At 32.7% G+C, this 16,657-nt stretch overlaps 2 protein-coding genes across 2 annotated transcripts in view; one reads left to right on the forward strand and one right to left on the reverse strand.

The window, feature by feature from the left end:
* LOC113378719 overlaps nt 1-4,933 on the reverse strand; it is a 120,466-nt gene extending 115,533 nt beyond the window's left edge. Inside the window, exon 1 of the mRNA XM_026619283.1 lies at nt 4,831-4,933. The gene's annotated coding sequence lies outside the window, so the exon portion shown is untranslated. The remainder of the gene's footprint in view (nt 1-4,830) is intronic.
* Nucleotides 1-14,130, forward strand: part of LOC113375397 — a 37,732-nt gene extending 23,602 nt beyond the window's left edge. Inside the window, 12 exon segments of the mRNA XM_026615333.1 lie at nt 2,733-3,027; nt 4,836-5,086; nt 5,214-5,396; nt 5,480-5,674; nt 5,799-5,942; nt 7,232-7,473; nt 7,697-7,927; nt 8,054-8,248; nt 8,438-8,655; nt 9,675-9,886; nt 11,097-11,503; nt 13,782-14,130. Coding sequence (XP_026471118.1) covers nt 2,733-3,027; nt 4,836-5,086; nt 5,214-5,396; nt 5,480-5,674; nt 5,799-5,942; nt 7,232-7,473; nt 7,697-7,927; nt 8,054-8,248; nt 8,438-8,655; nt 9,675-9,886; nt 11,097-11,503; nt 13,782-14,130 — 2,922 coding nt within the window.
* Nucleotides 14,131-16,657: the final 2,527 nt, after the last annotated feature.

The raw sequence follows: 16,657 nt of genomic DNA on the forward strand, positions 1-16,657 counted from the left end.
AACTTACTGTACCGCAACTCACCAACGTTACTAGCGCTCCTTGCTCGTGTTAATCCATGATTTCTACTTTAGTCAACTACGTGCTAACCTCACTTTTGCACAACGAAACAAAATCACGAAACTTTCATAAAACACTTGCACTTGGGCCAATGCCGTCTTACCCCGTAATTAGTAATCCGCCTGAATACAAAAATTATTAACATCACCTATTTCAATAACCTTCACTACACTCTAAGTACATAAAGTATCCAAATCTATCTCGATATTCCACTTCGGATAACGGCAGACTTTCAGGTGGCTGCTTACATATATTAAATATTAAATCAAACACCGGTGCCGTCACTTTTCTAACACATTTATTTTATCAGTCTTCTTGAACATACCATCCTTGCGTGCCGTCTCCAATCAACTACCCCAACGCTTGCATAGTCATTGTCACATATCACATGGTATCTGGACATCAAATGCCTAACTTAGACTGACGGCCACTTTGCTCTTTTACTCATATACATTACATTTCAGGTGTGTCTGCCAGTACTGTCAACAGGTTGTTTGTCGGATCTGAGGTTGGTACTACAACCTCAAGCATACATCCATAGGCGCGACATTCAATCACACTCCTATCTAATATATTATTATTTCGCTAACAATATGTATAAAACATTCGATGTCATGTTGTTCGTCACAATATTCATCTGAAACGGTTGGACCTTTTTGAAGTTTTGTGATCACGTTTAGTATGACTGATTCTGAGAAGTAACTAACATCTATTTTTCATACCCGTAAGAGTTAATGGTTGACCAGCCTTAAGATTTTTTTAACTAATTTCTTTTATTTTATTAACTTCCCCTAGGGTAAGTTATAGTAATCGCAAAAAATCGAAAGTGAAAATTTTTATATATCTTTACGTTTCAGAGGTTTCTAAACATTTTGGCATACCTTAGAAAAAATGGATGTATGTGTGTGTGCGCGGATACAAATTTTTGTCGACGATTTCGGGAACGCGGTTCAAACCATTTTAATTATTCAAAAAACATTCGAATGATGTGGATAAGGAGACGTGCTGATTAGTTTTTAGCATAGGAAGGTCTAGTCGTTTCGAAGATACGGGACAAAAAGTGCCACAAACGGTAACTCAGTTTTTAAGAGAACGCAGTGTCCGATTTTAATATTTCAAAAGCATTTCACTTGTATTGACGAGATGAACAACTGCTTAAATTTCATGAAGGCAGGTCTAGCGGTTTCGGAGATCTAGTAAAAAAAGTAAAAAAATGACGTTTGGCGATCAAAAATGATCATTAGACATATGCATCATCAGTATAAATTTTGTTCACATTCCTATGAGTTCCGTACCAATTTTTATCCGTTAGACGGCGACGCGGCGCTTACGCGCTTCGATATTTCGTCTCTATGCAGTTAAAGCAGTACGATTGTTTTGAAAAAATGTTCAGAATTTCCAAAATATTTCAAAATAAAGACAACATTTTTGTTTCAAAAAGTCTTTTTTCCAAAAAAATTTTTTCTTATCAAAAATTCATAGTTTCTCAAAAATCTAATTTTTTCAAAGTAAAATTTTTTCAAAAATGTTAATTTATTTAAAAAAAATAATTTTTAGTACGGGAAGTTCCAGCAATTTGCCTTAAGGCACGATGCCATGCATTCCACTAGTTATAATTTTAATTCAGGTCGATTAATACAATTATTACACATTTCGTGGAGTTCATGCAACTTGCTTTAAGGAAAAATGCCACTTTCTACTAGTTAATTAATGAATTATTGAAAAATAAAAACCTTGAATTTCTAAATGTGCCTATTCAATTTAAATAGAATCAGCTTCAGATTAGGCTGGCGCTGGCACTTTCAATGACTATATATGCCCTATAAACATTTATATGTGGCATGCTTTGCAGTGGCTAAACCATCCATATAATTTGTTAATTTGTTTTAATTTATATTTATTAATTTGCTATATTTTATACTGAAATTATTCTAGAACTATTTTTTGTAGCTGAACAACGGTTGCCAAGTTGGCCCGTGTATGTATGTATGTATATATATATATATATATATATATATATTATATATTAGATATTGATTGGATAGATAGATATTAATTTAGAAAAATGAACAAACAACACTCTTTTTTGCACTAATGTATTAAATAATAATTTTACAAACGTTTGGAGACTAGGTTTGTCTCATCATCAGTGTGTTATAATTTAAAATCTAAAATATGGAAATTTATAATAGCATTATGTGTTATCCGTTACAAGTCGTTTCTTTTACATTTAAATTTTTACAAAGTAAAAAGAAGTTTTTACATTAAATTTTTTACAAGTAAAAGGAACGACTTGTAACGGATGACACATAATGCTAATTTAGGTTTCCATATTTTAGATTTTAAATTATAACACACTGATGATGATACAAACCTAGTCTCGAAACGTTTGTAAAATTATTATTTAATATATTAGAGTAAAAAAAGAGTGTTGTTTGTTCATATTTCTACATATATATATATATATATATATATATATATATATATATATATATATATATATATATATATATATAGTCCTGGATTTTTTCAATATATAGATTGTTTCTTTTCCGAACAGTAAATCCAATAATAAAAAACAATTTGTTTTTTGAAGATGTTTAATAACGACGTTTCGGAACTAGGTACGTTCCATATATATATATATATTATAAAAGGTTTTGAAATCCAACAGTTAACCTTCACAAGTTTCACTTTGGGTCGGTTTACATCATTTACCACTGCCGGTTGCCCAGATGGTACCCTGCAGCTGTCCGAGCTGGGTAGACCGCAAGTCGGGGGCGCGTGGTGCGGCACGCTGTGGAGTCCGGCGCACTTCTACAGCGAGACGCGCAGCGTAACGGCGATCGTACGGCTCCAACACTTGTCGCGAGAAATCAACGGCTACAATTTTGACTTCAAGATCGAATACAAAATGTTGCAAAAAGTCGAAGCTGTTGCTAGATACGGAGGTGCCGTTCCAGACATAAGTACGCAATTTCAAGTATACTTAACTTTAATTTAAATTGAAATAAAATGCAGCGTTATATGATATTGATCTATGAAAATGTATATGTTGCGGTAAATATTCAGCTCCAAATTAAATACACGTATTGTTAAACAACGATATATGGATCTCACTAGGGAATGCAATACCGATGGAAAATTTCAATACCGGTATTACGGTAATTTTTCATTTTAAAACCGGAATACCGGTAAATTACCGGTATTTTTATTAATTTAAACAAACGTAAACACAATTGAAAGTTACTAGTACAAACATAAAAAATGAATATAAAACTACAACTATATTCAACTAAACAATAAAATAGAACAATAAGTTTATTTTTTTAAATAATAATTTAACAAAAGTATATGCAATTTAATTAATTCATTATCACTATCGAGTATATTAAGTACATTTTACCAAAAACAAACTTATGAGTAAGAAAGACCAAAAACTCATAAAAGATCATATTACATTAATATAATAAACTGTATTTTTTGTATCCTGTAGCATGTGTTAAATTAGCATAATCTCCAATATTTTAAAAAAATAATTTTTCTACACTAATTTGAGATCGGATTCTTTGTCGAGATAAATAATAAGTAACTCTAATTGTTGAGTATTGTTATTTAAAACAATGTGATGCTTCCATAGTATTTTCAAATTTCAAAACATTTTCGAAAACTAATATTTTATAATTGTAATAAGAAGCAAAAATATTTACTAATTATCATAATTATTATGTATAAAGTTAGATAAAAATAAAAATTACGCAGGTGTAATCTGCATGATATAAAATATTTTGGCGCAAATATCACTTAAAAAACCGTTACATTTTTACAAAAGATGAAACAAACATCATTATCTATCAGTCTAATTCTATTTATTGTACAATATGAAGCCCTTTGGAAAGCAATAAATATTCAGTTTAATGACGAGTTGAGATAATATTTGACATTTGTTTATCTTATAGAATCCCTTGAAGATATAGCTGTTTATGCGATTGTGGAATTTAAAGATAAATTTGTTCCGAGAAATTTAAACTTTAGAGTATTATGTATCAAATAGTGCTTATGTAATAATACCGAAAATACCGGTATTTTTGGAATAAATACCGGTAAAAATACCGCCGAAAAATCAGGCGATTCACCGGTAATTCGGTATAACGGTATACCGGTATTGCATTCCCTAGTTCTCACTAATATTTTTCACAAGGAGACGATTTGATGAATAAACAAACGAACTATTTGTTGTCCTTCTTTATTTGTTGGAATCTGGCAACAACAATAGTTGCTATAACTAATGTAATGGTAAAAGTACAAAAATTTATAATTATTATTAACATAATCTTTTTACGTACAATCATTAGTTTCCACAAAATCTATAAAAGTAGAATTTAATTTATGGGGCCGATTCTGCCGTAAAACAGACCAATGCTATGGCAAGGCTATGTTATGTAGCAGTTTTCATACAAAATCGTACTAAATACTGTCAAAAGTCATGTGGTTGCTGTGCAGTCAGGCGTTTCAGATAGAAAACCTAACATAGAAAACGCACAAATGTCAAAAAACAATGTTATCAGAATTGGATCTTTGTGATATGATTTAATAACATATGAGTGGAGTTGCATTTTATGTGTAAAACGCTGATCGTACAGCAAATACATTGCATTTAAACAGTATTTAGTACAATTTTATATGAAAACTGCCACGTAATATAGCTTTATTATATATATATATATATATATATATATATATATATATATAATTTTACGGTTTATTCTTACGTTAGTTTTTGGTGATTCCAATGCTCCTCCACTACTGGCTCCAACGTTTTCGACAATATTTTCGAAACCACCATCACAGCCGCAACTGGGACCACCCAAAGTAGCTGAGCCACTATACCACCTTGGAGAACTCATTCCTGGTACTTACTGTTCGCGAATATTTAGCGATTGCGACCGAAAGGCTTGCCGTCTACAGAGCCCAAATTTTCCGGGCGTTTATCCTAGAAATCTCACTTGTTATTATGCGGTCCGACAGGTAAGCCTAAAAATGTATTTATTTATTATTTTTCAAATAATCCAGAGAAGATGATAAACACATAAGATATTGACATATAATGACATATATATTGTATTCCAAAATTAAAAATTGCTTTCCCTGATAGCATGACGTCCCGCCTGGTCAACACGCTCTGATCAGTGTTCGTCAACCTCGAGGGCAGTTGATTGCAATACGAAGCAATAGTGTTCTCCACGCCGCGCCAACAACCCCAGAAACCGAACACGTTGGAGAAGGATCGAAACCGAAACGAGGCCTACGCGTATGGAACGAATGCGATGAAGTACAGGTATAGATTTTGCTCTTTGTAAACTTTTTAGATCGGAAAGCTATTCAAAAGCAACGAAAGCTAATTATTTGAGTCCATTTCAGGATTACGTTACAGTGTACGATGGATACACGACGAGAGACCCAGCAATATTACGATTTTGCGGAGGTGATGAACCTGTGCCTGAAGCAGTTTCAAGTGGGCCAGAGCTGCTCGTTGAGTTCACTAGTTCTCCGTATGGCACTTTCTTACATCCAGCGCCGCGTCAAATTTTGCACGGATTTCAGTTAGAAGTAGAGGTAAAATTTAATTTTATTTTTTTAAATTATTAAAATATAACATTAAAAAGTTTAAAATCATAATTCAATGTTCATTTTATATACATTACAATATTTATATATATGTCCCTCAACATATTATCAGGTTCGCTTTGTGGAACAAGCCTCACCCACATATGCAAGTAACAAACGAACATGTGAGTTTTGGTTGCGAGGTACCGGACGAGGGGTACTGGAAACTCCAAAGCACACGCTTAGTCCTAACACGACGTGTTTATACCATTTTCAGGTAAATTTTTATAATAATCTTATAAATGTTAGGATATATGACTTCGTCCTGTCAAAAAAATTTGTATTGTGGCGGTGTTTTGTTCCTATCTTTTTTATATTCTTTGCAAAAAATTATCCTGAACAGAACCGTCACCCTGGTAATAATTCGGTGTGAATTAAAAATAATTAAATAATACACTATAAAAATTTAAAAGTAAATGTAAATCATAATTCAAAAATCAGTTCAATTTTTATTGTAGTGCTTTGTGATAAACGATGTTTTTTGTTTGATTACCTGTCGCATAGACAAACAAATGTGATGGTTTTCCAATACGGGAACAGACAACATACAATTTTCCATGTAAGAAACATGGGTTTTTCAAATTAATACCAGAAACACTTAATGATACCATAAACGCACTGGAAACTGTAGTCGTTTAATCTCAAATGGCACATCAGTCGGAAACATTGGGATGCACGGTGCGAGAACATCTTCTGCTTTATACTATTCTTCCAATATAGTTGCTTTCATCACGTCGTTTGGTAGTTTTTTTTATCGCTAACCTTGTGCCGTTGCAAATGCACGGTTGGTCGATATTTCGCAACATTATAATTGCCGATCCAACCTTTAATTGAAGATTGTGAGGTGACAATCCTAGCAAATCCAGCGAGTTTAAAAACTCCGGTGGATCGTCTTGGTTAGTTGCCGAATCAACTGATTCGCCTGTAATTTGTTCTTGAATTTTGAAATTTAATTAATTTACATCAATGTTTTGGCTGCCAATATAGCTTGATTAATAGAAAGATATTTCTATGTTTATATAAATATATTCAAAATTAGATTATCAAAAACTACACAAAATGTCATGACATAGATCACTGTTTTTTTCACAAATTGCGTTGCCTACACAATTAAAGAAGAACAGGGCTGTTTTTAGAGGTTTCCCGGCAATTATTCGTTTTTTCTCGCCGTAACAACCATCCTTGGAATTAAACGAACATTTTAAAAAAAGAATTAACCAAATTGGTCCAGGCGTTGTTGAGTTATGCGCTTACCAACACATTTTGCGATCTATTTTTATATATAAGATATAGATAGATACTTTATTCAAATTCAATATTTATAATTTAAGTCAATACAATTAGACTATAATATAACGAAACTAATATCAGTTATGTTTATGAACAACTCTAAGATTAACCTAATGACAATATTTATCTTGGATTAAAAAAATCCTTAACATATATATATATATATATATATATATATATATATATATATATATATATATGTATAACTATTTTAAGGGCTTAGACACGACAGTGGCTTCAAATCCATCCAGACCGTCAGCACGATTTCCAGACAATTTCTCGTGGCGTCTGGGGAGTGCAACGCTATAGCCCAGATATCGCATATGGTTGTCCGTGCTTAAGTTTATTGTAGGTTCAACCATTGGTCCACCAATACAAGAGAACGATGTTTGTTCAAGCCGTTTAGATATTTGGGACGGACCTCTGAGATCGCCACCAACGTGCAACGAAGTTCCATGGTATTTATAATATATTTTGATAATTGTTTCATAATAAAATTTTATTGTGTTGTAACGGTAAAACAAAACTATTAAAAAGTATTCGTAATAAGCATGTTTTCTTAGATATATAACGATAAATGCAATTGACATACTACTACAGATAAAAAGCTAATCCAACATTACTTCTTCTCTTCAATAAATAGTTCATTTAATAAATATTATAATTTTTTAACTGTTCCAGTGGTAACGATAACTTGCCTAAAGTCGGCGGAAGCACTGGTCGCAAGCCACCAGGTAACGCAACGATATTGGCACGATATTGCAAGGATCTGGTGCCGCGGAGTTGTGATCACGGGCTTCTTCAGCATGGCAGCGCACAGTTGCCTCGGCCGTGCAGCGATTCAGAGAGTTTCTTCAGTAGTGCTGATACTTTGACCGTTCAACTCAGCTTGAAGGAATCTACAGCACTGAGGTAAATAAAACATAAATTCGTTGTTGTATATGTGTTCTTTCAATTTGCCAACTAATATATCTATTTATAAGTTTATAACATTTATTGTTAGAAAAGAAAATTTAATATAAAGCATATCTTTCTTAGGCCTCTGTTATTTCGAATCCAGTACGAATTCGTCGACCTTCATCAAGATGGCGAAGCTTTTGGCACCGGCGCTTGCTACCGCAAATTTGTAAGCCGTGCGAGGGATAACTTAGATCTATATCCTCAAACATCTAAACGTGTTAGATCTCCTCGAGATGTTTTTCTATTTGGCCGTGGCGGTGCGGAGAATTTAGAGTAAGTCCTTTCTCGTAATTTTTCTCTAAATTATAACGTAATAGTATTATTCACCGGTGATTTTGGAAAAAATGAGTGCAACAAATTAAAACCCAAAAAATATATTTGCGGGCATATTTTTGTATGAAAAATTACTGTATTAGAACTGATTGATGTTAAACCAACACTCTTCCCTTATCTTTTGGTTAGTTGTCGTTATCGTTTTGAGGCGCAGCGAGGAGAACGCGTAAAAATAATATTAACTCGGATTTCGACAAGCGGCCGAGCATGTTTGACGCGCATCGATGAATCGACTGGATTAGCGGAGTGTTCTGGCGATAAGTCGGCCACACTACGTTTATACGAAAATATTTGGAACAATGCCCCACCCATTAGAAAAGGATGTTTTTGTTCTCAAACAACTACTGGTGAGTATGAGTACTATGAAGAGTAGAAAATTTATCTCATAATTACCTTACCTATTAATGAAGTACACCAAACATAATAAATCAATTCTTAAATAAATAAATTGATTTAATAAATAAATTAAATATTCGATTTGTATTCATGGTATAAAGAGTTGATGAATTTAGGGAAAAGAATTGACCATGTAGGCCAACAAATAAAAAAAAACTAGCGATTTTGAGAGCAAAAATGTTTGTATGAGGTTTTAACAGCATGTAAATGAATGTTTCAGATTTTGTTAGTCTTATCATAAACATTATAGTCTAGTCATTTAAGCTTAAATTAGGTAAGAATCTCGGAATTCGATATACCCAGCTGTAAGTCTGTAAATACTTGTAAATTGACACCCTAATGTTTTCTCAAAACCTACATATGGTAGAGTGTCAATACCAGATGTAGGTTTTGAGACAACTTTAGGGTGTCAATATACAAGTATTTACAGACTTACAGCTGGGTATCTCGAATTTTGAGGTGAACTTACTATAATAACTGCACTATACAATTCATATCAATATACAAAAATATAATTTGCGTATAAAATTGACATAATTCTCCACGTATCGACGTAATTTAATTCTATTAAAGTGAACTTTTTCCACAAAATTCATTTCATCCGTTCCATCATGAAATTCAACGTTTCCAAATATTTCTCTATAATCGAAAGTAAATCGAGTTTTAATTTTGTGAAACTGATAAAAAAAAACTTTAAATCTGGAACTGCAATAATTTGCAATAACCGCTTCGGTACAGCACCTACTGTCCACGAAATGTCGCTCACAGCCGGCATGCTTCGTTTGTACGATGCTTCGTTCATAGACCCGACCCTGTGGTGACACTTTGAAATACTGTCGCGTGTAATCGTCGCTCGACCGTTCGTATGACTGCCGTCATCTGCGGTCGTCAAGTAAACTCGTCGCTCGTACCGAAGTGGTTAAGGCACCATTCTATAGACTACTATTATATTTTATCTTTATTTCAAAAGGCGTGTCCATGCCATATACGTTCATATCGGCCACTAATGGAGCAGAATTGAGATTTTCTGCTAAAAAAATGCGCGCTGATGACGACGGCGATACGTTAATGTTTGAGGCAAGTTACGAATTCGTCCGCAGTCCGCAATGCACGGCCAACCGAAGGGTCAGCGGAGTCAGCGGCGAGATGCGCTTCCGCCCGCCTGGCAGCGATTCCAAAGACGTGAGTATGAAACGTTCACATTACTTAATATCATTATCATTAATAATTTTTAATCACACAGGCGTAGATATAGAATGCGATTTGTACCGTATAGTTGTTGCAGATATGAGGCGAAACTATTACCAATATCTATTTGTTTAATAAAAATTAACATATTACGACGTATGTATCTTCCTCATTTCACTTATGACGTACTAGGTGGAATTTGAGCCTAAATACTAGTTAATGAGGCTTAGAAATATCTTATAAAAATCTATTTAAATCGAGAGGGACACAATTGAAAAATATCTTATAGTCCAATCATTTGGTGCAAAAAAAAACGGTTGTTCGGAAAGTACACGGAGAGTTTTGCAAATTGAAATCTAATAGACTTCGATGTGCCTTTTACGAATTTCAACTTTGCCACCCCAAATTTTTGCCGTAGGCGCATAAATAAGCGTTAGGTAAAACGCCATAAATTGATAAAATTTTCGACTTACTTTACGATCAAAATAGCTACATACAAATTAAACTGGAGGAAATTCAATGACTATTTTTGTAAAATCAATAGTTTTATCGCCGCAAAATCTTTCCTGCTCGCGCCGCCATATCAGACCTACCTATATTTGACCGCTTTCTGAGCTTGACAAAATTCTCTCTAACCAATAAAATAACCAATAAAAAAACTCCAATGTTGAATTAAGCAAAAAAGGTCTACAAACAAAATGAATATATATAAAATCCGGGCCGGATTAGAATGCGTGTGAGAGCGGGGGGTGGGGTGTTGTTGAGCTACAAACTTAAATGCACATTTTTTGGGTTCAAATTTTCTAGTTGAAATATATTTAAAAAAATATTGGCGATCAAACATTTTTAAAAATCCGGGACAATCCGGGACAAAACACCTAAAACCGGGACAAATATCGCTTTTAGAAAAAGCCGGGACGCAAGGCGGAATATCGGGGACGTATACGGATGTCGTCCATAGTCGACATTCGTAGCAAAATGGTTAATTGGTTGATTAATAAATTTATTCTTAAAATTCTTGTTAGTTAATTACTTTTATATCAGCAATAAGATTAAAACGTAAGCTTTCATGCATCAATCGTCACTTGCTATATTATTTCTTGAATATTAACTTGAGACAACATTTAAAACAGAGAGACTTAAAAGTAATATAGATGTATTTATTTATTCATCGATTGTAATCGGCAATGATTTATTTTTCCAGTTGAACTGTGCCTATCATCCCTGGCTAGTCGAACCGCAGCACAATCGTTATCTCTACGTTCGAGTGCCAGGAGTCCTCGTAGCTTCAGTGGACGAACACGAATATCCTCCCAACTCAACGGCAATACCTATATCTTCACTCATACCCTTAGTTGGCGTGAATTGTGAAACAAGCAATCGTATCCTGGTGCATGCTGGCCTAAAAAGAATAACTGTGTGCCCATCGGAAAACAGAAATCAATTTGTCGATGTATTTTCTGATGGTTGGCCGCCACACAAACATGTACCCACGCCTGATCCATTTTCGGAGAGACATTTATTGACAACACCCAGCACAGAAATCATCATAGAGTTCCATGGAGAAGAAAATGCAGAGTATGTCGTGACTTGGCTGGAGTTGACAATGAGGTGAGCGATGAATGAAATAAATAAACAGAGAGGTTATGTAGTTTTTAAATCCGCACAATGGCATTATAAAATGTTCATACTAAAATCCATTGTAAAAAGCATGAATAAAATAAAAGTATATTTGGAAAGTGGATAAATTTTAACATTTTTAGTCAATAATATATATATATATATATATATATATATATATATCATAAGTCATATCATAAGTTATATAATATTGTTGAATGTGAACACAAATTCCAAGACAACTCACGTTTTTCATTTTAATTATGTCATATGTTATAAAACAACAGTAATACATGTGTCAAAGTTTAAACTCGGTCACAACCGGAACTCAGGTTAGCAAAGTATAATTAATTAGTAATCTTAATGTAGCACCTTCAAAACCGCTTTTTTAAAAATAGTATTTATATCTATTCAATAAAAGAAGAATAACCTTAATTAACTTCGTAAGTTAATTAAGTTATAGTAATCGCAACAAAATCGAAAATGAAATTTTGTATAGATCTTTACGTTTCAGATTTTTCTGAACATTTTGGCATACCTTAAAAAAATGAATGTATGTGTGTGTGTGCGGATACAAATTTTCGTCAACGATTTTGCTAACACGGATCAACCGATTTGAATTATTGAATTGAAATTATTGAATAAAAACATTCGATTCCTACTGATAAGGAGACGTGCTGATTAGTTTTTGGCAAAGACAGGTCTAGTCGTTTCGGAGATACGGGGCAAAAGTGCCAAAAATAGTATTTCAGTTTTTGAGATAACGGAGCGTCCGATTTAAATAATTCAAATAACATTTTACTTGTATTGACGAAATGAACAACTGGTGAAATTTTTGTAAAGGCAGGCCAGCGTCTCCGGAGATCTAATAAGAAAAGTAAAAAAATAATGTCATTTGGCGGTTAAAAATGAACATTAGACATATGTACATCGTGTTATCAAGTATTTTATGAAGATTGTGATAATAAGTACAAATTTTGTGTACATTATATGGGTTCAGTAACAACGTTTACACGTTAGACGACTGCGCGGCGCTTACGCGCTTTGATATTTCGACTTCAAATCAGCTATGCAGCGCAATTGCTAAAAAAAATGTTCAAAATTTTCAAAAAAAAATTCTTTCAAGAAGTCAAATTTTATCAAACATTTCAAAATTTCTTAAACATCTAGTTTTTTTCAAAGTTTTGCAAAGTTGTTTTTAATATTTCGATCATGCATGTATATAGATTTTTATATGTTAAATGGACAAGATTACCATCCAAACGAACTGATTGCAAGTCTTTACAACAGCACACATAATGTAAGATTAAAAAGAATACAATTAATAGATCTAACACATTAATCAATAATAAGTTTTTCTACCATATTATTTAAAATAGGTGTGTGTATGTATGTGTATATGTAGTCTGTGTAATGTACTTTGTTTATAATCGTTTGTATATTTGAGTTTCGTTTTTTTTTATTATTATACCAAAATTTAAATATAATTTAGTACACTAAAAAAAGTTGAACCACTGGGTTTTCCTTTTAAAATTTAATATGTTATTTGTAAAACTAATTACTCAATGTCTTTCGATTTAGACAGATGGTAATTTATAAGAAAATAAAAAAAAATGAACAAGATCAGAATTTTCAATGCAAGTTGAGCGGATAAAATTGAAAAAAGTACTCATTCTATAAAAATGCTAATCTACATTAAGACCATCGTAATAATAAATTTAAAAATATGTAACATTTTTATGTCATAATAATTATATATCGTTCACATTGCAATATTGTATTTTTACCATTTTATAATTTATGGGCCGATTCTGCCATAAAATAGACCAATGTCATGGCAACACTGTGTTACGTAGCGTTTTTCATATAAATTGGTACTAAAAACCATAACGTACAGTTAGGCGTTTTTGATAGAAAATCTAACCTAGAAAACGCACAGACGTCAAAAAAAGAATTTTATTATAAGTACGTCTTTGTGATGTGGCATAATATCATATGAGTAAAGTTCTATTTTCTATCCAAAACGCTTAACTGTACAGCAGATACATGGTATTTTGGCATTATTTACGACTATTTTGTATGCAAAACGCTACGTAACATAGCCTTGCCATAACATTGGTTCATTTTACTGCAGAATCGACCCCTTAGTTCTATATGCAGTGTTTTCTATAAGATGTATGCCGATGTATAAGTGATGCTCGCACTTCATGTTTTTATTTTTGCATTCACAACTGGAACTGTTTATAGAGATGTTGAAATCATTTCACAGGCCAAGTGTAGAAACACTATCAGAAATGTTCGGCCTGGATCCAGTCTGCCCATACCGTTGTCCGGAGTTGGACGCTTGCATAAGCGCTTCGTTGTGGTGCGACAACATACCGCATTGTCCATCGGGCAGGGACGAAGCATTTCTGACATGTTCGCCACTAGTTCATCTGCCCATGCAGCATGCGGTTATTTTGGCAGGACTACTGTTTCTACTGTTGCTAATATTGTATATGATGTGTATCTGGTGCCGAAGAAGACGCAGGAGGAGGCGATCGATATTGGAAGCAAGGTTAAAAAGTCTTTCGTCATCGGAGACTCCGGTATTCAATGAAAAAGAAGTGATTTGCTGACATAGCGAAAGCTCTGTGCGATATGTGGAAGTGGATCGTGTGACGACGGTCTAATGCCACGCGCAGAGCTTTGCATCACATACATTAGCATGATAATTAATTGAAAATTAATAGGAGCATTACGCTGGATGAACATTAATTCTCAGATCAAATATACTTTTATTATATATATCACATACCAAATATACGAAATGTTCTACCAAAAGGTATAAACCATTTGAGCTCTTCAATGCACACATTGTACATTACAGAAAACTTGGGATATGCAATTATATACATTGGATTTCCAAGTCAAATTAACGATATCAATTGAGATCTGTACTATAAAGGCACCAATGTGCGTATAGTTTTAACTCTGTATGGAATACATTAGAAGAATTGTCATAAAATCAATCTATTATTAGGGATTATCTAATTGGCTAAATGATAAAGGTAATAAAGTAAAATATATTTTAGAAAGTATTATCACAAAAATGTTAATTTGTACATATTTTCATTACAGACCTATTCGGTTCTATGTTTTAATTTATTTTATGAGCAATATCCAATTGATTAAAACGATATGACAAACGAAACGCATGGCGCAGAACTGTATGGATTAATGATTAATTAATACTCTAATTAAGTATGTATATATACCAATTACTTAAAGGCAGGAATTATATATATATATATATATATATATATATATATATCACTTTCGGGACGGCACCGATTTCAAAACAATCTACTGTACCGGCTGTAAACTTGATTTCATTGTGTATGTTATGCAATTTGTTTGATAAAAATGTGTGGTCATTGGAGGACATACATTTATAATATTAATTTATTTTTGATCATTTTATAAAGAATGGTGACGTTCAAAACAATTTCCAAAATGCATAGCAGGTTGATTTTGACATGTTTTACAATAAAATGTTATTCGCCGCCTTTCTCCTGGTGCTTTTCTGTCAGAGCAGACAATACAATCCTTTTTTTTTGTCTCGCATTTAGAAATTGTAGTCGGGGTGTCTGTTGATGTATGTCAAACTCGATTATTGAAGGAGAATCGGCACATTCGCTAATGTCTTCCCACTCTTCATTCAATTTGTCGAACTTCTTCTTTTTGTTGGTTGGATAATATCATCATCACATTCATCACTATCTTCGGTGCGAATAGTAATTTCGTAAAATTTGTCTGTATGAATGTCTATTTGAAACTCATCTTCACTACTGCTTAATTCAAAAATTTATTAGTCGCTTTGCCATATTTAAAAGCGCTCGGTCACTTTAAATATTAAAAAAAGACTATTTAGCAAAGAAAACGGCTAAAAATACTACTAAAATATAATTATTTTCAAAATACTACACTGTTTATCACTGCTATATGTAATTTATTCAACTTTTCGATGCAAACGGAGTCATTGTTTATAAAATAGCCTGTGCCTCACAGAGTATGTTTGGCCACTCAAGTGGACAGCCGTCCCCAAAGATATATATATATATATATATATATATATATATATTAGGGTAGTCTTTAATATGGATGTTTTGGAATTTCCTTGCTTCCAGAGGCTCAAATACTTCCAAATTGATAAAAAGAACTCTGAAAGTTTTACCTCTCAATATTAACTCTAACATAGTTTGCACTCCAACCAAAGTTTCTTGGTTCTGCTTCCCGAAAAAATATGTACTTATTTTATGAAATATATGAAATTTTTATTGTGAACTTTTTATTTATGATCAAAATAAGTAATAACAATGTTATTCTCAAAATTTTGATTCACTTGTCGCTAGTAAGTTATAAAACAAATCGTATTTTAACTATGTTATTTTCATAGAAACTTTGATACGATTGCGGAATATTTTAAAGTTTATATTAAGACCTAAAACTTTCAGAAAATTTTCTTTTATCAATTTGAAAGCATTTGAGCCCCTGGGAGCAAGGTCCTTAATATGGAAACATCCATATTAAGGACCACCTTAAAATGTACTAGGGTATTATGTATGATGTATATCATACATAAATTATGGCATTGACAAAATTAAAAATTTGAGTTTTGATACAAGTTAGTCAAAGCTAATGTTTGGAAAGGTCGTAATTCTGCCAAAAAGAGATTCGCCTGATTGTAATTTATTTTTATGTGTTACTAGAATTATATATTTATAGAAAAAGTTGCCTTAGGTTAAATTGGACATTTCAATTAATATTGACATTGAAAGACGTTGAAAGTATTTCCTTTTTTATATAGAAAATATAAGAATCACGAATTACCAGTAAGACGGTTTTAAATATTATATGTGCTTCATACTTTAAAATATTAAGTAAGAGTTACCAATAATTTTAAGTTCAGAATAATGTGCTAGACTTTACTTTATCCTTTGGTCCATTAGATATTTTTTGAAAACATGAGAATATGGTGTTAATCGAAAGGTCTTTTAATCGAAATCAAATATTCTACCAAAGACAAAATGTTCTTGATATTTATAAGTGCTTTAGTACCAAATTTTATGTTTTTTTTCAAAAATCAAAGGTAATTCACGTGTG

The sequence above is a fragment of the Ctenocephalides felis genome, unplaced genomic scaffold (assembly GCF_003426905.1).
Source record: "Ctenocephalides felis isolate EL2017-DRISC unplaced genomic scaffold, ASM342690v1 CF-g0.4_SCAFFOLD_01886, whole genome shotgun sequence".
Lineage (NCBI taxonomy): Eukaryota > Metazoa > Arthropoda > Insecta > Siphonaptera > Pulicidae > Ctenocephalides > Ctenocephalides felis.